Source organism: Stegodyphus dumicola, chromosome 3 (assembly GCF_044657685.1).
Source record: "Stegodyphus dumicola isolate Sdum_Otavi_A_Nest chromosome 3, ASM4465768v1".
NCBI classification, from domain to species: domain Eukaryota; kingdom Metazoa; phylum Arthropoda; class Arachnida; order Araneae; family Eresidae; genus Stegodyphus; species Stegodyphus dumicola.
Window position 1 is genome coordinate 235,630,882 of NC_140770.1, and position 22,278 is coordinate 235,653,159.

The following is a 22,278-nucleotide window of genomic DNA, read 5'->3' on the forward strand; positions in this document are numbered from 1 at the left end:
ACAAACCCTCTTGGGCGACCCTTGAAATGTGAAAATTTCCAGATTTTTTTTTTTTTTTTTTTAGTTCAAAGGGACAATTTGCCCAGAAGGACTATTAATTCCGTTTTGGCATTTTGCGTTGATTCATTTTCTGCGTTGTTAAACTTTTCAAATTGTTGCCACCAAATATTATCGCCCCGTATTATATTTAAAGAAATTAAATAAAGAATCTTCATAAATGCATGTATGTTTCTCACATTGTGAAAAAAACAAGATTCATCGGATTATGAATAACGTAATCGTTCACCGAATATGGGCATCTGGTAGTCCTAATTTGGAATTTGGAATTTGTTTTACTATCGATTTCATACTTTGCAAAACTTAAAATAATAAAGATAATAAATTTGTTTAAAATAATAAATTTGTTTAATAATAAATACTAAATTTTTAAAGATTTTTATTATTTAAATTTTAAAACGAATTTTTCATTAACAAACTCAAGAATTTCAAAGCGAGCAATGGCAACGTTGTATAGAAAAAACTCGGAAATTCTAAAAATATGCTCATTTTAAAATTATTTTGGGATATTGCTGTTTAATTGAGTTTTATATGGTTTAATTGCGAAGAACATGATATTTAATAAATAAAGGTAACACACAAAACGTTAAAAAACTCTCCTTTCGACGTAATTTAAAAATTTAAAATCTGAATCCTTTCAGATTTTATTTTTCCGCGTGCAAACTCACCGCCACACACAATAAAAAGATTAATGGACTTCACAAAAGATCATTGTAATTTTGAAAGTTCCACTAAAGAAACTGCAGTTTTAGGACTTTAAGGTGTCTGCAATGTTTGAAGATAGTAGACTTAGATGTAAATATAATGTTCGTGCGCTTGAGAAGAGCGAGAATAAAAATAATTTTGTAAAAACCGCGTTAGGATGGCAACTGTTTTTTGTTGATTCTTAGCGCGTTTTGTCTTTTTTCATGCTGCACGTTATATTAAATTTAAACAGAAAAAATTTTTTTGAGAATTCAAATCAGTTTTTTTTAATGCAGAGTTCATAATTGTGGCGTTTAATCAGCTGTACTTAGAATTAATGAAAAATTGCCATGAATCTTGCTCCTGATAGCTTTGCCAGTGAAAGATCTGCTTCTAGCGGAATGGATGAGAGACATATTAGTTCTGTACAGCAAGCTGAAGGTGAGATTTGAATACATTTTGGTTATTCTTCAGTAGGATAAGAGGTTGCTGTGGCAACTGCTGACAGCATTTTGACGTTATTGGTGACAAATTTCCTATTTCGTTGTTAAAAAGCTATTATAATTTAAATCAAGTTTTAAATTATCGTTAAATAAATATTTCGGCAAAAGTTACCAATCTCCTACTCTTTACTGTAGATTAGCCAAGTTTTCTCACAACTTATTAAATCTCTTAATTAATACAAATTTAAAAATATATGATTATCTACCAAATATCATACAGTGGGAAAAAATTAAATTCTCTATCAAACTCATGCAGTCACTTATTTTAATTCATGAGTGTTCAAACTTTTAGAGGTAACTATGACTCATTTTTGAAGGTTCCTCTGCTCGGTAAAGGTATGCTAAAAACTGTATTCTGGATTTTATATTTAATTTAATATTACAATATAATTTACATAATTGTTGGGTACTTTCGCATAATCCCGTTGAGCGGCCAAGTAGCGCGATTTAAAATTATGGATGACCGTGTCTCTCAGAATTTTGCAGTAATGATTGGCGACAGGCGGCCAATGCCGAAATTGGCGCTAACGGTCGACCCGGGGTAATATATAAATACCTACTGTTGTTATATTACGTTCACGGTTTAACTCAAAAGATTAGGGGAAATATGAACGTAACATTTTTTTAAAAAAAAGTTGAGTCTTTATTTAGTTATTTTTTAAATACCAATGCATTTTACTGAGTTTGATAGTGAGATAACGATTGCGAAGATTATATAGGCCACTGATTAGCTAGCACATAACAGTACGGCTTAGACTGGCAGCAACAGCAAGGCCGAAAGGCTGAACACGCTCTCCTTCTGATGTGACTCAGACTTCAGCTTAAATACTCATTCCTACCTCAATAATAATTGTTTGAATTTCAGCAAATATTAGATCGTTTTCTTTAAAAATAATACCTAGTTTAACTACTCATATTTTGTAGGGAAAAAGTGCTATTTAATAGTCTTTACTCACACGTCCAATCAATTCATCGCGCAGTAAATAGAGTATGATTAAAATTTCTTTCTGTTTCTGTAAGCAACAGATATCATCGCTTTTTGAAATTCATCACAGCATATCATCTTCATAGTTCTAGCTCTGATAACAAGCAGCCTTTCCTTGGGTACTACAACTATAGCCAAATCATCACAGTTAAACAATATCAGTCCCATATGAAAATATGAATATTTGATTTTAAAATTTTTTTATTTTAAAATCTCAATAAAAGTAACACACATATTTTTTGCAAACTCCCGAAATATTTGGTTTGTTGTAAATCAAGGTACTTCACTCGAATGAATAACTAATCAATAAATAATGATGCCTCGAAAGCGACTGAGGTATTTTTCTATCTATGAAATTTCTTTTCGATATATGCAGTGAAATTACCAGAAAAGCTTTCTGACAACGAGCAAGCATGCAATTATTCCTAATTCTTGCTTAATCATCGTCGAGGAATTAGGCCACGGGCATTATTAATACTAAATAGCTTAACAAACAGTTACGTGATAGTTTTTTTAAAAACGATCTTGAGCTTCAGGCATTTCCATTAAGAAATTTGTTTCTTACACACGCATTCACATGTTTATGCAAATGGCGAATAATTGATACTTGATATTCACAGCACACTTATTTATTAAGCTGAATGGCGATATTGAGAAACGTCATGGGTAGGAACAATGCATATGAAAAAATCAGAAGCTATTTTCTTACGCTCTCTTATAGTAAGCTTTAGAAAGTTAAAACAGTTATAGTGTTTTAGGCAAAGAATTTTTACATAATATTTTGCAGCAACAGTACAAAACTTACTACTAATGCTTTTAAAACTCGTAATTCTGTTATAGTTTGTGATATAGGAAAGAAAGACTATATTTAAACAAATTTTGTTTATCAGAACATTCAATAAAATATGTTTAGAAATTGAAAATAGATAATTAATTAGTCCTTTGTTTAAGAATATTTTCGTTAGCATTTTTCTCAGTTAGAAGGCGTCCTATATATATGGTTATGTTGGAGTCTATAGTTTAGCTAAATGAATTGATCATATTTAAATCACGCAACAGTGAGCTTCTTGCTTAATTGTGAGTCTGTGATATTGCGGGTATACGATATTCGTCATTTGTTTAAGCGAAATAAGTTACAACTCGTACCTATTAATAACTCAAGGAAAACAACAGATATAACGAAAATTCTCTTCAATACGCAAAGAATATCGTTAAAACCAAAAATCGCTTTTCCAGAAATTGAAATTAGTAAGAAAGAAGCTAACAATCGCATGACTTTGAACTGAGATACTCAGGTAGCTGAGCTATCGGCTTCAGAACATCAGTATATGTCGGGTTGCTCAAGATCATTTTAAAGCTTCTGGAAACATTTCTCCTAGAGCTTCGAAAATGTTCTGAAAACTCCTAAAACGGATCCAAGTTGACGAAAAGTCGTCAAATATCATCAATTTTGAGATAAAAATTTTTGCCAAAATCTATCAGAGAATTTTTGCTTCTGGCTCAACTGCTATTCATTTATTTTTGCAATTCAACCTTGATCGATTCAGAAATACGAAATTGCCAACATGACATAAGAAATAAATGACTAAAGAATAAAAGGCCTCTGATTTAATCAAATAGAAATACAATAAAATTATCATGTCCAATGCACCAAACAAATAGGTAAATAAGCGGAACACAGAACACCAAACGAACAAATAAACAAATAAAAGGAACGCACAAAAAAAGTACCATAAAAATATATAAAACCCAAAATATATTTTGCCACAAATTTTACATAAATTTAAATTAACGTGTATAATTTCCTACTTATGTCACAATGACACTAAAATGTGAGATAAAAAAGCGGCATTTAGAATTTAATGGCATTTTGAACTAAAATACAAATCGATTGCAGGACTGAACTCGTAAATAACGTGACTCAGTCTTTGAGACCACATCACCGCCATTCATCCGTTCACATCATAGTGCTTATTCCAAATACAATTCTCACTAACTTCGCTTTATCTAATTTCTAAGATTTGCTCTAAGAATTAATTTTTGTGAACTTGTTATTAGAATATACTATTTCATGATAATTTTAGCAATAAGAAGCAGTTATGTCTGAAAGGCAACATCTTACAGAGAGTGTAATAAGTGAAGAAAGTTTGCATAAGAGCACGATTGTTTTACAATCGCTCTAAAGGCCAGGAATTTGGATTTTATATATTAGACTATCAAATTGAAATCAGGATACAACAAAAATTTTTTTAATTTAATTTGTACTCAAAAATATTTCATTGCTTAAGTATGATTGCCAAGATCATCAATATCGACTTCTTACCCTTTAAAGAAGGTCACATAATTCCGTTCTCGTAGCCAAAGGTCCAGTATAGATTTTGTCTGTAATATTAGAGTTTCGAAGGTCCAGTATGGATTTTGTCTGTAAGATTAGAGTTTCAAAGATCCAGTATGGATTTTGTCTGTAAGATTAGAGTTTCAAAAGTCCAGTATGGATTTTGTTTGTAAGATTAGAATTTCAAAGGTCAAGTATGGATTTTGTCTGTAAGATTAGAGTTTCAAAGGTCCAGTATGGATTTTTCTGTAAGATTAGAGTTTCAAAGGTCTAGTATGGATTTTTTTCTGTAAGAATAGAGTTTCTTGCATAGAAGGGATGAACCGTCGTTTCAGAGCAGACTACGTGTATATTCATCCACTGATTTACAAAAATATTCCTGAGCTAGCTTCGTCAAGTGCCTTATTTGAATTTGCCTAGTATAAGCAATTTGACTTGCTTACTTAACTTCTCACTTGTTTTCTGTCTCATAACTATAAACATAGGAATAACTTCGAAATCTTTTGATAGTTATGGAAAGTTTCAAAAATAGTGTCCTAATTTCCATTGTGCCGCCCGATATTTGTATTTATCCAGGCGATCCAGATTTGGAGGAATTTCAAAGGTTCCTTGATGGAGTTAGAAAAATATATTTCTTTATCTGAACGGAAAATTTTGAACAATTTTGATTATTAATTAATACATAAAGCATATATTTAATTTTATTGCATTATTTAAAGTTAAGGCTTGATGTAATATGTAACTTGATATGTTTCTATTTTATTTCCATGAGTTTATGCTCCTTAAAATAAACAGGAGTATATATATATATATAATCAATTCCTACTTAGATCAACAAAGGAAAATTTTAAAAATACAAAAAAAAATTGATTAAAAATTTTAAAAAATTTAATATATGAAAAAATTGTATTAACATCAAGTGTTATCCACTACAAGTTTAAAAAAATGTGTTTGAACTTGAGTGGATGAATAAAAAGAATTTTACTAACGATTGAAAATTTCAACAAGATATAAAGAGAGTGTGAGCTTAATAGTAGGAATTTAAAAACAAAGTAACCTCCTCAAAAACATGCTGAAATTTTATATCAGAAATTACGGGTTGATTCAAATAGTTAAAACAGTCAAAACTTATTTCCACCAAACAAAAGATTAGCTATAACCTTTTATTTATTTATTTTTAATTTGATTTCTTAACTTCTGAAGCACAGAAGAAAACAGTTAACTTTTCCCCCACATTCAAATGTTCCTAGCTAGTGAACAAAAAACACTTCCGTTTTCACATAACTAGGTTATAAGAATTTTCTTTACCTGAATAGTTAGTGCATTTTTTTTTTTTTATTTGTGATTAAATTAAAAACTGAAAGAGGCAAGTTTTAGTTCTACTTCCTTTCAAAACTAATCGAAATCCCCTTTCTTTTCCATTTAAGCCCATCTACAAGAGTTCTCTCAATAAAATATAGCTTTTCATATGATAAACCTTTCCTTCTTCTTACAATGTATAATTCATGAATAAAAAAAATTAATTCCAAAATTAATTTGAGAAAATAAAGGCAACATAATTATACCCAGCAATAATTAAGTACAATTTCTTTTCATTTTATTAGGTAATACCTTAATGAGCGGTGCTTTTGACAGAGTAGATATTACGAACTCAAATAGTCAACATTTTCCCAAAGACGAAAGAAATCGAGGAAATGCAGAGGGCAAAAATGAAATTCCCATTCCAAATGCGTCAATTAATTCCTCTGTGGCGAACCGTGAGATGCTGAATGGTGATTTAAAAAATGTTAAGAACCTTAAGTTTCCACATAAAGACTCTTTAATGTTTATTAACAAATTTTCAGCCAAGCAAAAAGCTACGGTTTCGAATAATAAACGTCGAAGAGCTCCTTCTACTTCTAATAGACCTACTAATAAAGATCCTGCATCGAAACGTCAAAGAAGATCTCAAACTGGTAATAATGCGAGAAGAAATGCGTCTAAAATACAACGCTCAAAAAACCAAAATCAGGGGAAATCGCAAGCAAAGCGTAGGGGAAGAAGCTCAAAAAGTGCTCAACGTGCATCTCAACGACCACGATCTCAACAGGCAAAAAAAGGAAAGAAAGTTGCAGCAAAGACTGACTCTAAAATGAAAAATGAATCAAAAGGTAAAAATTAAACTAAAATACTGATGGTCGGGACATACCCAAGGAATTCTGATAAATACCATAAAATTTAATTTAAGAAGGGGGATTTAAAGAAAAATGATGTGGTATTGAAAACTGACGTGAAAGTGAAAATTAACTGAATCATTGTATAATTGTTCTGAAAAGGATAAGTGCACGATGAAATATTTTTTAATCAATTAAAATAAATAAATTTTATAGCTCTAAATAAATTTATTTCAATCTGAAATAGTAATTTTTTGTGTGTATGCTGTGGGTTAAAACTTGCATCTAACTATGTAATCATAATATAAAAGAAATGCTGTTTACATACGTTATCTATAAGGTATTTTCTGATTATTGGATCTCATCCGAAAGGCTTTGGCGCGAACACCCGAATCGTAAACAAACATTATTTATTTTGAATTGAATGGAAAATTCTACAAATATTATTTTCAAGCCCGCCAGATGAGCGGGTTGCAGCCAAAACAAAATTTATAAGTTCTACGTTACACATGAAAATGAAATACATAAAAACATTTCAATATGAATAAACTCAGTTCTTTCTTTCCAAGCAACAACCAACTCCCAAATATTTTTTCTTGCTAAACCGGGAAACAAAAACTTTTGACACTTCAGGTTAATACGTAATATATTACGATTTAAATTTAAAGTAATATGACAGCTTTTTTTCAATATTAATAAAAGAATTAATGCGGCAATAACATATCGTATCAAACATTCCTAACCCGAAACAAAAAAGTTGCAAACAGCACTTATTTATTTAAAATGCTGACATAAACGAAAATTTTCGATATGCAGTGACGTCAAATGCAAAAACGTACATTCTTCAACGTCCGAATATGAGCGTATATAATAATAATATGTTTAATATTTGGCAATGCTAATTTTATTTCATAGTTTGTAAAAATTAAAAATTTTTGATTAACAAACTCTATGATTTGAAAGCGAGCACTGGCAACACTTTTTCAAATAAAGCATTTTTATGTCCAGCGTGCGCCACTGTTGCCATTCGGAAAAATGGATTTGAAAATTAGTGTTTTCAGATATTTTAATTAATATCTCGGCTGGTTAAAGTCGCATGAAGATAAGAATGGTTGAAATAGCTTCCCACGCATTTTTGGAATCCGGGGATATTCTCTCAAATTTCACCTCCCCGTCATTCTGGAGGAGATAATGTTACGAACAAACAAACAGATGCGCATAGATTTACAATAAGGCCAAAAATAGTAGGATTTTCCATTGAGGTAGGTAATTAGGATAGTTTGACGAAATGAACAAACACTTGACATATATACGAGTATTTGGAAAAGCCGCTTAAAATGTGTAAATATTGTTAAGGATTTTGTATTTAGTTAGGTATTTTTAGTAGAATTGTAATTAAAATTATTTTATTTCCCCGTGCAATGCAGCGTGTGACTAGTTTTAAGAAAAAGCTACTCAAAAAAAAGTAAAAATTCAGGAGCACGCGCATTTAATAAATAGATATCTCGTAATTTATATTTAAACTGAATAAATGTAATTGACTTCTGTATTAGCTGTGACAGCAAATCTACTCTTTTGCTTTCCAGAAATCTCGAGAAAACGGAAATTACCGTGCTCGATTAAAAAGCTTTAAAAAGCAGGAGAAAACATCTCAGTTCAGTTGTTTAGTTAGTTGTTGTTGATTGTAGCGAATTCGCGGTGAGATCGGATTAGCTTTCTCTGAGCTTTGGATTGCATTATATTTAACGTTTTAGCAGTTTAAAATATAACTACTGTGTGATATTGTACGAATATCCTTGAGGAAATATCAAGCGTTTTGTTATATTTCTTGTGATAAGAATAAATTTTTATTAACTTTTTATCGGACTTGTGCATTCAATCTATTACGAACCCGTACGCAAGCAACAATATTACAATAAATTAACCAATACTTTTCTATGATTAACTGGATTAATTTCGATCACCTATATACTCTATCACAAAAAATATATGCACCCAGAAGGAAACGAACAATTATCATGAAACTTAATATGTATGCAATGTATGAGGAGATTAACAAATGATTACAAATTCAGAACAAAAGATCGTTTTATTAAGAAGTTATGGCATGGGAAATGTTGCAAATCAGTAAGTAATATGGCCACCTCTGGTAGCTATACAAGCCAAAACACGACGTAGCATCAAATCAAGTAGGTCACCTATGAGCCCCTGCGGAAGATCATGCAATGAAGCTTTTCAATTCAGCAGTATTTCAGGACTGCTGCAGTTGCTTTCCAAGCATGTCCCAAATATGCTGTTTTGGCGAGCGAGTGGTCTGTTGACGTGGCAGATCATGGAAGTCCTTGAAGACATTGTTTGGAGAAAGTGCAGTATGCGGACGAGCGTTATCTTGCTGATAAATGGAATCTGGGAGAATTGATAGCATAAGCAGTATAACCGGCGTTAAAATGTCGTCCACATACTTCGAGTCACTGTAGTGTTTTGAAGGACGACTAGAGGCGATCGTGTGTCGCAACAAATCTCTCCCCATACTGTCACACCTTTGTAATCGCCTATGCCCCTCGACAAGAAATGCCGGATCGGACCGCTGGCATGGCCACCTCCATACGCGTGTACGTTGGTTATCAGCACTGAGATTAATTCAAGATTCATCGCTGAAGATCACACGCCTCCAGTAGGTCACACTCCAGCTTGCCCGAGTGCGGCAAAAATCCAATCGACGCTGCCTATAATGTCGGGTCAGTGTAAGGCGTCTTAATGGACGTCGGCGGCATATACCACGCTCGGCCAGTCGTCTCCGAATGGTTTCTCTGGATACCACTGGATGTTTGGAAGGTGGTAAATGGCGTCGAATCGATGCTAACGACGTTGTTGGTGTGAAAGTGGCCGCTCTTATGCTTGCTCGATCCTCGCCCTCATTTTTGTTTCTGGGACAACCTGACCCTTCGTGAATGTAGACTATCCTTTCAGTGATTCATTGTCGCCAATACCAAGGAACTATCGTATCGTTCCGACCGAGGTGGCGGCCGATACGCCTGTTCGACCAACCTGCTTCTCTAATGTCTACTATACGCCCTTCTCAGAGTCTGAAAACTATTCATACTGCCGTCGGCTACTTCTTTGAAGCCTCTCTAGTTACAATACCGTCCATCCAAGTCGACAGATTCGTTTGGCACGAGCAGTTATGCTTTTAAACTCTCCCAGATGCGCATCTCGTATGCGCATAAGGCGCTTACCCTTGTTTCATTGGCATCGGAATTAAAACACGTGTTTCGTCGAAATTTTGCATACTTCTTACCAGTCTGCATTCTGTAGAATTTTGTGATTATGGCTCGTTTCCTTCTGGATACATATATTTTTTTGGCGTCAGAGTGTATAATGTTACATAGCAAGGGTGTATGCACTTAAATATGGAAGCTGGAAAAGTTATCTTTAATATCTATAGCACACAAGGAACTCTGTATGTAAAAATATATGCGGAATATGGTAATTGGTTATTTCTGTGTCTACGTAGTTTTAGACAGCTACTAAACTTAAATGCAAAAGTTCAATAGCTATTGACCTGAGTTACGTGTATTACGACACGTGAAAAGTAACCAAAGAGTTCTTTCCTGAAAAGTTTCTTAAACATACAACTTATCTTGAAATTACAATGTGTCTGGAGTTTCTGTGTGTGCTGTTTCACAAAGGATTTGCATAACTCCGTATGGCTATACAAGTTAATACACACATTTTTTTTTCTTTTGCCTTGTGCTTTTCATTATTTTTAGCATTTCAAGAGTAGCAGAGCCGAAGATCTCCTATGGCGTAGATTCAAATTGATTGTCGGTTGATTAAATCTTACTGAAACACATATGCCATATGCATGTAGCGTCCAGGGTGTTTAACCTCTGTCTGGATACAAGAGTAGCAGGAAACTACACAGAAGAAAGGTTCAAACCCTTTATTAACTCTTTAAAATTTACACTGCGTCAACTTGACAGTAACAAACTTCGCCTCTACTTGGACGGTAACTGAAAAGCAGGTAACTGAAAATCAAAAGTTGAAATGTTTAACAAGTGCTAAACTAACCTACAGGGTTCAGCGAGATGCCGACTTCGACCCCTCTATAACTAGTGGCAGCAGATAGATGCATTTAAGCCACTTGAACCAGCAATCAGACATACGGCAAAAAGGGCAGCTAGAGCCCAACTCTATCTCTTCCCTTCTAAAATCTCGGTATTTAAACTTTTTCTCCTCACAAAACAAAGTAGAATTTGCATTCACGTCTCGTGCGCTACCAAATTTAGGTATTCTGGCACTGACAGTTAGAATGAAGGCTTATAGGAAAGTCTGAACTAAAATTTGAATTATTAGTTAAAATAAATATAAATCCCTACATGCTGAATATGAATTAATAAATGAAGTAAATTATATTGCTACTCATAAACTAAATTAATAACATTGCAATATTTTAAAATATCATCCATAAAGATAATATGGGTACAGAAAAGTATCCTTAATTCCCTGTAGTTTAAAAAGTAATAAAAGCTCTATAAAGTTCTTTTCTCAAAATGTCATTCATAAAGTTAATAAGGATGCAGAAACTTCATGGATGGCCATTGCTAATATCATAGTCAAATCACCTGCCAAGAAAACTTGCTCTCCGCTAAAATCTTCCTTTGGAAAACTTCACCCCCCGCCCAGAAATAATTCTGAAAATATCTATTTACATTATTGTAAGACACTGAAACGAAGCCGAGCGTCATGTTATAAAACGGGAAATTGTTGGAGCTGCATTTAGAGATACGATGACTTAAAAAAAAAAAAAAAAAAAAAAAAAACCTAGACTCTATTCCATGAATAAATTAAATAATTTTTGCAACCAGCAACCAATTTGTATTTCAATTTTACAGCAACCAAGGGATGAAGTTTGGTTAGTTGAATATCGCAAAGCACACGAGGGCTATCTGTAGTTCGAGGAGAGCTTTCTAATAGAAACTATAAGTGGCATTCACGTTATACACGGATAAAACCATGAAAACCAAACATGCAGTCCGCCCACACGCCTGGCTTTGAACCTAAGGACTGTTTAAAATTTTTGTATTTATAGTTGTGATGCGCTAGCACATCGTCTGTGAGATTCTCTGCGCAGTCGCAAAGCGTTACCATGGTTACCAGTTTTTTCTTTGCCATTGTTATTGTTAAAAATAAAAGAAAATGGCTGTTCTAAAGATTTGAAATTGTGTTTTAATTGTTTATTCGGACAACATTTTTTCAATAAAAACTAATTAAATAAATTTAGCAGTCTTTAATTGCTCAGTCACTGGTCGACCACCAACAAATGAGAAAAAAAAAAACTTTTTTAAAATTTTCTGGAGTTTGTATATTGCAGCTATCGTTGATAGCAGAATAATTGTGTAAAATATGATAACGTCTAGATACCGTAAAAACTAAAATAAAATTATAGGTTTTTTAAAGAGATTTGATTAAAATTTGAATTAACCAAGTAATTTTCGAGTAAAAACTTAATGTTCTAAATCGCTGTCACCCCCCCCCCAAAAAAATTGCTGATAACGTTATAGTGTTAGGCCAAGTTGGTTGAAAATTAGTTGAAATACTTGATTTGAGTGCCCAGCATTTTCTGCTGATTGAAGTCTTTGTAGTTTTTATGTATGGAAGTATCTGAAAAATCACCAGAGCTCCAATAGACATCTTTTTGTTAGAGCTTTGACTGAAAATTTATACGAAACGCCTCATATGAAATTAAAGCCAGCTAGCTATCTTGCAGCTTCAGTTGAAGTTAAAATTAAAAGCTCTTCATTCTGATTCTTTAAAATGGAAAAGACTTCACGTTAAATAAATCAGGTGTCTAAAAACTGAAGGAATATTAAGAAGGATCAGCTCTTTTGTTTCACGTCAATATCTGCATAATTTCGTGTTGAATTACAATAAAAGTTGAATATTTTTAAAATGAAAACTTTTTATAATGGTACAGTAAATTTTCGCTTTTCAGTATTATGATTAATTCATTTAGAGTGATTTTTACTTCCTTGTACGAAGAAAGAACGTATTGTAATCGCGAAAAATTTCAGGCATCACATTTGAACGAAAATATCCATTTTCACCGCTATCGAACGCAATTTAACGATGTTTTTGCGTGACATCTGTACGTAAGGACAGAATAAAGGACTCTTTTCCCCCAAAAAATTTATAAAACTGATCTAAAATGAATTCTGAAGAGAATTTTTCGTGGCATCTGTGCGTACGTACGTATCTTGCATAACTCAAAAACGAGTAGCCTGAGAACGTTGAAACTTTGTATATAGGATTGCTGTAACATGTAGATGTGTACCTCTTATTCTGGTTGCAATCGGCCGCACCAAAAGCATATAAATATGTGTTTATATATATAGTATATTCACTCTGTTACTCAGCTCAGTGATCTCAGTTTCTTTATTCTTATATGTTTGAAAATTGTGCAATTTTTGCTTTAAAAATGATTGAATTATGTAGTTCTTATCTTATGCCTTTAGTAAATCTGAATGCAATATTTGTAAAATTATCAACAATTTAAAATTGCGGATAGGCCTAATTATTTTTGCCATGGCGGCCATGTTTGTTTACATTTGAAACTTAGCAGAATAGCGTATTTGTTGCCAATCTAGAGAAACTAAGCTTCACAACAACAAAGATAACGCCTTATTTTCATAGTTAATCCATTTTGGAATTTATTCGACGAAATAAGTATTTAAGATTTTACTTCGTAATTTTTAATATAGATATTTTGAGTTTTTGGTTATTTTTGTTTTGTCGCAAATTGAGAACTGAATTAATTGAATGAGAAATACTGAACTGTCGGAGAAAAACTAGTTCTTTCTTTCCTTCTTTTAATTTTTCTTTTTTTTGTTTGTTTGTTTCTTTGTTTTTGTTTGTTTGTTTGTTTGTTTAGTCTCTTAAAACATGTGACAACGATTAGATAATTCTTTAAATGATATCAATTTTGTGCATTCTTAGTTATACTATGAACACTCAGGAGGTGCACAGGTACTTCGTTCTTCGGAGTTGTCTACGAATTAAAGGGTTTCCTTTACAGGAGAATATAATTATATTGGTAAATGCCTTTTTTAAGCCAGTATACCAATAAACAGGCTTAGGATACTTATACGGATTAATATGAATTAAATGTAACGCTGTTAAGTGAACCTAGCGCTAGAGCGTCGCTATGGTAAACAAATGCAGTGAATTTTGCATTATTCTATTGTGCATTTATTCTATTACGACCAAGTAAATTTAATTCAAGCCAATAAGTTCAAATGAAATGCAAGAAAAAATGCGTATAATTTAATATTCCGTACAGGAAAGTCGTGTGATGTATACATCAAATTTTTTATTTTCATATTGAAAATTCATTTAAACTATAAATGAAATCGATTAAAATATCAGTATACCGATCGATAATTTATAAAAATGTAACAGATGCATCAACGAAACATATTTCGCAGTTTAGTTATAATAAAAGTCTGATTCTGCTTAACTGTAGCATTTTCTGTTTTCTTCCAGTGCTAAAAGAAAACCTGGAAGCGTCATTTAAGTCTGAGGCCTTGTATGAAATTAAAACTTTGATTTAACGGGAATTTAATGCCTGCAATTTTTTTCTCTAGCAAGTAGTTGATGTTACATAAAGTAATTACAGTTATTCTGTTGTGTATCTTGTCTTCTTTGTATGCATTGTATTCTCTGTGAGTCATCTAGAAAGACCAGAAGTTACCGAGACTCAATCATTTAGATACATTCTCTTTTAATAGTTAGGCTTTAAAAAAAAGCTTAGAACTTTTATTAGGTTTGTAAATATTTTTATTATTTATAAACTGAAAAAATATATGCACATTCATAACTGGAATTATTTTGAAATAAAAAAAATTGGAAATATTAAATTTTGAGAATTTTTATAAATTTTTCTGAATAATTTATTTAATTTCATTAGTACATGAGAAAGTTCTTTGAACAGGCTATTTTATCGGAATATATCATGGGTAAATTGTATATATTGGAAACAAACTTAATATATGTGTATATATAATTAGAATTATTTTTGATTCTGAACTGATTTTGAATTGTGTAATTAGGCAAACTCATTAAAAAAATCTCATGAAAGGGAGATAGGAAATACACTTTCCTCAGCTTAAAAGAAGAAATAATACTAAATTTTGTGGAGATTCTGCAAAACAGCTGAGATCCATTGAAAATTGAAATATTCTCCGAACATGTATTCAATCTGAAATAAAAATAAATATTAACTAGCCAAATAACTCTGAAATTTTTCTTAATTATTTATGGCACTGATTTTGCTTCTCATACGAAAAAAATTTGAGGCATTATTTATGCTGCAAAATGCTAAAAGAGCGATTTCGTTTCCATTTATAATTTTGACAAATGATTTTAGTCTTCTGTGAAACTGGTCGTATTTTCAGTTCCATGGAAAATAATTGAATAATACATGTATTTTCTTCTCATTTAGTGACAAATACGAAAAATTGTTAACATTTTAGACATTTTTGCAGGTACAATGCGTAATAAAAACTCTCGATAAAGAAAGCAAAGACCACCGCGAATTTCTCTTTGTATTTTTCATTCTAATTCTACAGTGACTACACAAAAGATCTGAACTTCAATTTCCTGGGAAAAAGAGATATCACCTTTAAAGAAAAGGCAAAGACTTCTTCAGGTAAGCCTCTGCGGAAATACAAAATGCTACGTTCCTAAGAAAACACTTCCCCCCCTTGTCCTGATACACCATTGCTGCCTAATAAAGCGTATGATAGGCCTATTTTAACCAATACAGAACCACGGGAGTGAGGAGACTTTGACTCTACTCTCTTGTCAATCACACATCACTGGCAGAGCTGGGAAACTTCCAGCAGAAAAACCAATATTTAGACAACAGTCCTTTGCAGCAACCTCCAGTATCCCGCGGATATGTTGACATGACCTATTCTTCTGAGGGTAAATGTTCACAATGAAAGCAAGCTAAGCTAAAGTATAGAGTTCGTAGCTAGAAATCCACTTTACAAATCCACTTTACAAATGAATCTCTTGATTGACTAGTTTTATTTCTCTTGCTGATTGCTGTTTAGAAGCGGCACTTCTACTCAACTAAATTTTAAGAATTGGTTAACAGGAGCTCTTGAAGAAGTATTCTCATTATTTTTCGTTCTTTCATGAATGCTTCAGCTTCAAGGAACCCTTAATGCTTCGCAACGGTAATACAAGTTTCACAAATCAAAACTGAAAGAAGCAAATGTCGAAGCAAACGTAAACAACGAATTGTTTCTAAGTATAAAAGGGAAATATGCTGATGAGATAGACATTGATGTTACAATACTCGTACGGTAATGACAACAGACATTGATGTCACAGGTATGCTTGTAACAATGCCAACAGACACTAATGTCACAGTACTCGTATGATAATGACAACAGACATTGATGTCACAGAACTCGTATGATAATGACAACTCGAGATTCTAGTAGGAGCACATATTCGTAAATATCAATGAATGTGCATGCATTAATAAGCTACTCCTTTCTCTCTAGTAAATTTAATTTATATTTGATAGCTAAAATTATAAGTGAAGTTTGCGTGAGAAGAGGAATTGCATAATATTTAAGTTATATTAAAAAGGAAAACAGCCTTGTATCTTAATTAAAAAAAAAAAATTTGATGTGATCAACCCATGACCTCCAGCCAATTCCCTGTTCTAAATAACAAGTTTTAAGTTGAAGTATCAAGTGATATGTTACTTAAAGTTCGTTGCCATTTATGGAATTCGTCGATCATTTGTAAATAAAATCTAATATGTTTACAAGCTTTATAATGAAAAATTAAAATTTTCGGATGTCTTAAGACCAAAGCGCCACACACATACACGCAGACAGAGGTATCATTGTAAAAATAGTAAAAAAATATTGTGGGAACCGTAATTCGGGCTTATTCACTGAAATCTCACTATCGAATTTTTTAGCGGAAAACATTATCTTCCTTATTTATGTATATAGGCTGGCGGGAGGTAAAAATTAATTAATTTTACATTTTCTTACCATTTCTTCAAGATCGCTCCTGGCGCTATTGTAGTTAACGGGGGCTGAACACCAGGTTTATACGAGATCTGAACTTGATTCTCGCATAAGATTTGGCTTTGAAAATATCTTCTGGTAGCGAAAATGGGCACTTATTAAAATTAATGCTCCTTTTTTTTTAGCATTAATGCTTTTTTTATTTCCAATACTTAATTCCTATGCTTGCAAAGATATTATGCAGTTTTTCAGTGAAATTTGGTACTTTTCTTTTACTTAAAATATATTTTTGAGAAGTCGGCAAGAACTATTAATTTTCCAGTTGGCAACATATCTGTTGCTCTCTCGGGGAGGGATCACCTTTTTGGTGAACACGGGTATCCTGATGCCGAAGTTAATGTTTATCACATGCTACAAAATGTTCGACCGTTAATCAAAATATGCATTTGAGCTAAGAATCATATCGAGCAGTGATTCTTAAACTTTTTTTTTTTTTTTTTGTCGCGGCACACATTTAACGATTTTAAAATTTGGGGCTCACAAAGAAAAAGATAAGTTTAAAAAGTTGTTTATTTACCTAATAATATACTGTGTAAAATAGTTTATGATAATAATTTTGAATTTAAAATAAAATAATATGTACTACAAAAACAGCAGTACGTTTATTAAAGGATTAATTACAAGTTAATAATAAGAATACTTTTAATGAGAAATTTGATCTTGATGTTTTTGATAATTTCATTTATATTTGGTCGTAAAAATGAGAATGCTACTCTTCTTATATTGTTTTCTACATTTAACAGTCTCGATCTTTTTTTCGTTTTTATGTTGGTTAATACTGAAAATCCGAACTCACACAAATAAGATGTAGAAAGCTGTAATAATATAACTGTAACTGTAATAAGCTTTTTTGGCTACCGTGGAATAATCGCATCTAATGCTAATCCAATTGATTCTTCCAAATATTTTAAAATTAAATCTCGATTATTAGAAAGCGAAATTAGTTCTTCCTCTTTGTTCAAAGTTAATTCAAATGCAGAAGTCTTGGGCACCAAAATCGGCTTGGATACTGCACTTGGCGCACTTATTAATGTCTTAAAAACCGATTTTCGCCAATTCTTATGTGTACCATATACTAGGATTAAACCCGTTATAATTTTTGCTATATACATTTCTAAAATTTGGCGGCACATTTTAAGAATTTGGCAGCACACAAAATTGCCGCAGCACAGCGATTGAGAATCACTGATCATTTAAAAAAAAAAACCAATATTTTCTCTAAACCAGGAACTGTTATAGATCAAAGTATGAAAAATTATTTTTAGAAATCATCTTAAATATTTATTACTAGATTTATGCCAAATAAATTATTTGTTTCATGACAAAAGTAAGGTTATATATCAGATTTTTGTATTTTCGAAGTTCAACTTAATTTCAAATGTATCAAATAACTATATGTATTTGATATCATTAAGAATTGCTTATATATTTAATGATAACACACAGGAACATAATTTGTTTTATGTATAGAAATATACTACTTTTTTCCTCATGATGAATCAATACAAATGCAGTGTTTTCATGATGTGCTTGTTCCAGCTGAATTAGCTGGGCCGTAGCATCAATTGAATTATAATTTTATATTAACTAGATACCACATTTCAATCCCACATGAATCGGTCAAGCTTGTTTTATAGGCTTGATTCTTGAGTGTGAAATTCTGTTCTTAATCTTGTTGCGTGTTGGGATTCGTCTCACTTATCTGACTATAACATCAGAAGTCCACGGCTTTTATCGCAATGAGGAGTACAGAATAGCATTTTTCTGTTGGCATGCATATTGAGATCTTTTAAGATGACAGTATGGCTTTGCCCAGTTCAAGGAAGAAGTGCTTTGAATTTATTCCACTATTTATAAATGAAAGTTGTCTAGTAAATGGCGACCATATGCCTACAACTACCTAAAAAGTAGACTTTTCTTTGGCTAAGTATGTTCATATATAATCTTTCTTCCATTTATGAGTTCAAGAGTAGTGTACTTTTAGGACAGTCTAAACACCTTCAAGATCAGGTCATGATGATTTTGATTTGTCTTGGTCTGATTTAGTTGATTATGGCAAAGCATTAGGGCTCTCTGCTTAAGGGGAGGGATGCCTTCCTGGAGGACTTTCTAAAAGTGACGACTTTGAACCGTCATCTGTTGGTCTTTGCTATCATGAATATGCACTTTCTCAATAGTTTAATAACAAAATCTAATACAATTGTTATTTTAGCCTCCACCATCAAAATTTGCGTAGAAGGTATAATACTAAAATATAAAAAATATTCTGAAAAAGTTCAAATTAAGATCTGTTACCTTATTTTACCTTTTCTAGAACTTAGCATTTCTCTAGCAATCTATTTATTGAAAATTTAGCATAATAATTCTGTTTCCATTTGGCAACACTGCTCGTAATAACGATGCCATCATCTTTCTACAAATCTCTGCCACTCAAAAAATACAGAATTCTTCATAACAGTACTCCAGGATAAAATAACCTGTTCTCTTCTGCAGATCAGTTTCAGTCTTGTAAAAAGCAACTCCCATAGGGTGCAGTCACCTTTATGTTGGGTCGCAGTATGACAGTAGAATTTTCGCTTGCTTTATTCTTGCAAAATAGAAAATTTAAACCTGACCTTCACAGTGGTGCCCTTGTGTGAAATCCTGCATAAAGCTCCCGCGCATCTAAGGTACTCTTGCGAAGATTTCCGTCTTTTGGAACAATGTATGATTCGGCTCTGTTATAAAGTGGTCCCGTAATATCGGTCGATTTCTTGTTATGCACTAATGGGCAATGTTTTGATGATGAGCCGCTTATCCCCCCCCCTCTCAACAGCCGGACTCTTTGCTAAGCAAGTATGAGCCAATGAAACAACGGATGGGTTCAGATCATCTCCCAGAAATGTCTGAATCTTTAGTTTTACAGTCAGACGTGTCTATGCATTGTATAAGAAGAAAAAAAAAATTTTTTTTCTTGAACTTAAGCAATTATTGCTTTCCCTACTGCCTTCGCAAGTAGCAAAATAAAAAAAAAAAAAATGCGGCAATATTTTGGAATGCAATTACAAATCAAAAAAGTACTTTTGCAACACGTTATTTTTGAACTTTTAAATTCAGTTGAATTTTTCAATTCAGTGAGATTCAATGAAATTCAATGAAAAATCTTCTTTCAAAATTATTTATGTTTCATCCTCTAGACCTTAAAATTTTACACGTTACATTTAAACAAAAATTCTCGCTAATTTTTCAATGCGATTATTTTAAATGAACAGCAGCAATATTTTTAATTTTAGGATCCTAAGCATTTTCATTACATAATTAATTATGATATTAATTATGATTACAGTTATAGTTATTATGATTACAGTTGTTACTTATTTCTGAAAAAAGAGTAAAGCCTATTATGACAACCATTTCCTGCAGAGAACCACTTCTCAAAATAACCATCAAATTTTAAATTGTAAATAAGCTTCGGTAATGATAATTATAGTGTTATTTTCAAAGATGTCCCTACCTTAACCCGACTGATATTATCATCATTTACTTATTAAGTGGCTACTAAAATGTCTAAAGCTTTTGTGGAGTCATGTTTCCATATTTTATTTCAACAGGAAAATCCCTCCCCTGCAGCCTGTAATTAATTATTATTTCTGGGATCATAAATAGTAAACAGCAACCGTTGCAGCCTAATTCCGTCGTCAAATAGCAAACGACTCTGCAAATCTGCTAATCCAGTCCGCTTAAGCAAAAACACTTGGCTTGACGAAAGATATTTATCTTTCAGATTGAAATTATGCATTACTTAATAAGCGTAGAAATTTAAGAGCAATATACGTATTTTATTTTATTGTTGATATTTATGGCTGATGTATATCATAGACCACCTAATTCCTGTTATTAACTGCACATTTAATTCGTATCTTTTGAAAGCGTTTGTGCTATCATTGCAATTAAGAGAGTCAATTTCTAGTGCCATATATTACTCATTTTGGTACAAAATAATGGTCTGAGATTTTTACTATTACTTGAGAGGTAATACTCGCATGCAGTCACCATTCAGTGTGGTTCGACAACTGGAGTAGAAGCCACAAGAATTGCTTCAATTACTTTTTCTTGTTGCAATTTAAATCTCTGGCGTGCATTTAAACGTATCCTTAATAAAAGTGAAAACATTAAGAACGTTTTATTTACCGGATACTGAATTTGAAGTATGAAAAGCGTTCGATAGTGATATTGCAGTTCTACAAGCTCTATTTAAAAATCAGTAAAACTGTCGAATTTCTTTCAGCTACAGTGAAACTTCACATGCGATTCCGTACGACTTTGATTTTCTGTAGAGGTGATTATTTCAAAGTGCTGATATCGAGTAGTAATGTTTATTCATATTTTAAGAAATCATCATGGCATTCAGAGGTATTCTTATGTTTTTGCTGTTGTTGTGACTTATTTCACTTTTCTGACAGTAACATCAGAACAAGTCCACGAAATTTATCGTAGCAAGGAGTGCAAGACTGTGCCAGGTGACAGTACGACTTTGCTCAGTCCCCCCCTAAATTTGATGGAGAGTACTCTGAAGGGAAGGGGTCAATTGTCTCCCATTCCTCTTCTGCTACCATCAACCTCTCGAGAGCACTTTCGGCTCTTCGTATATTTAGAGTGCCCCCATGCCGCGCAGATACTACACATCCACGCCCTCTCCGCGATTCGAACCCGTGCCCTTCGCTACGGCAGTCAGCGTTGCTAACCACTATTTCGGTTGGACGGCAGAGATTCTATATAAGATGGTGCCTATGTGAGGTTTCACTGTGCTTATATTGAAAGGGAAGCATATAAATGAAAATTCGCACGAAGCATGAAAGAATTGTCCACTGTAGAGACTACTAAGTTTTTCGGGCCGCCCAAGCGGGATAGTGGTTAATGACGCTGACTGCCGTACCGAAAGGCCCGGTTTCGAATCCCGGAGAAGACATGAATTTATGTAAATGTATAGTGTCTGTGTGGCATGGCGGCATCCTAAATATGCGGCGAGTAGAAAGTCATCTTGAGAGGTTGATAGTAGGGAAAGAGGGCTGGGAAACTTTCGGACCTGCCTCTGAGGTGCTCTCCTTCAAAATTTGGGCAGAACTGAGCGATGTCTTACCTGTATGGTGCCCAAGGTTGTTGTCAACAACAGGCGCAATCTTGCCACGATGAATTTCGCGGGTTTGCTCTGATATCAGACAAGGGAGATTAGTCACAACAACAATAACGTTTCTCAGGGCTAGGAAACACAAGAAATCAGTTCTGCTCTCACAGTGATTCGAATTATTGATTTACCACTTGTTAGCTGGATATGCTAACCACTTACACCTCGAGAGTGCGCAAGGAAAAATTCGATAATTTCTTTCAGTATGAAGAATGCATTAAAATATTTCATCATTTACCTTCAAAAACAATTATAATAACCAAGCTCATAATATCAAGGACA

General features: G+C 32.9%; 1 protein-coding gene across 1 annotated transcript; it reads left to right on the top strand.

Annotated features, from left to right (window-relative positions):
• The first annotated feature begins 1,013 nt into the window (after window positions 1–1,013).
• LOC118205493 (uncharacterized) lies at window positions 1,014–6,961 on the top strand. The gene is made up of 2 exons (XM_035377780.2): window positions 1,014–1,182; window positions 6,169–6,961. Exons 1-2 carry the CDS (start codon window positions 1,092–1,094, stop codon window positions 6,723–6,725), a joined length of 648 nt encoding a protein of 215 aa, XP_035233671.2. The 5' UTR covers window positions 1,014–1,091; the 3' UTR covers window positions 6,726–6,961.
• Window positions 6,962–22,278: the final 15,317 nt, after the last annotated feature.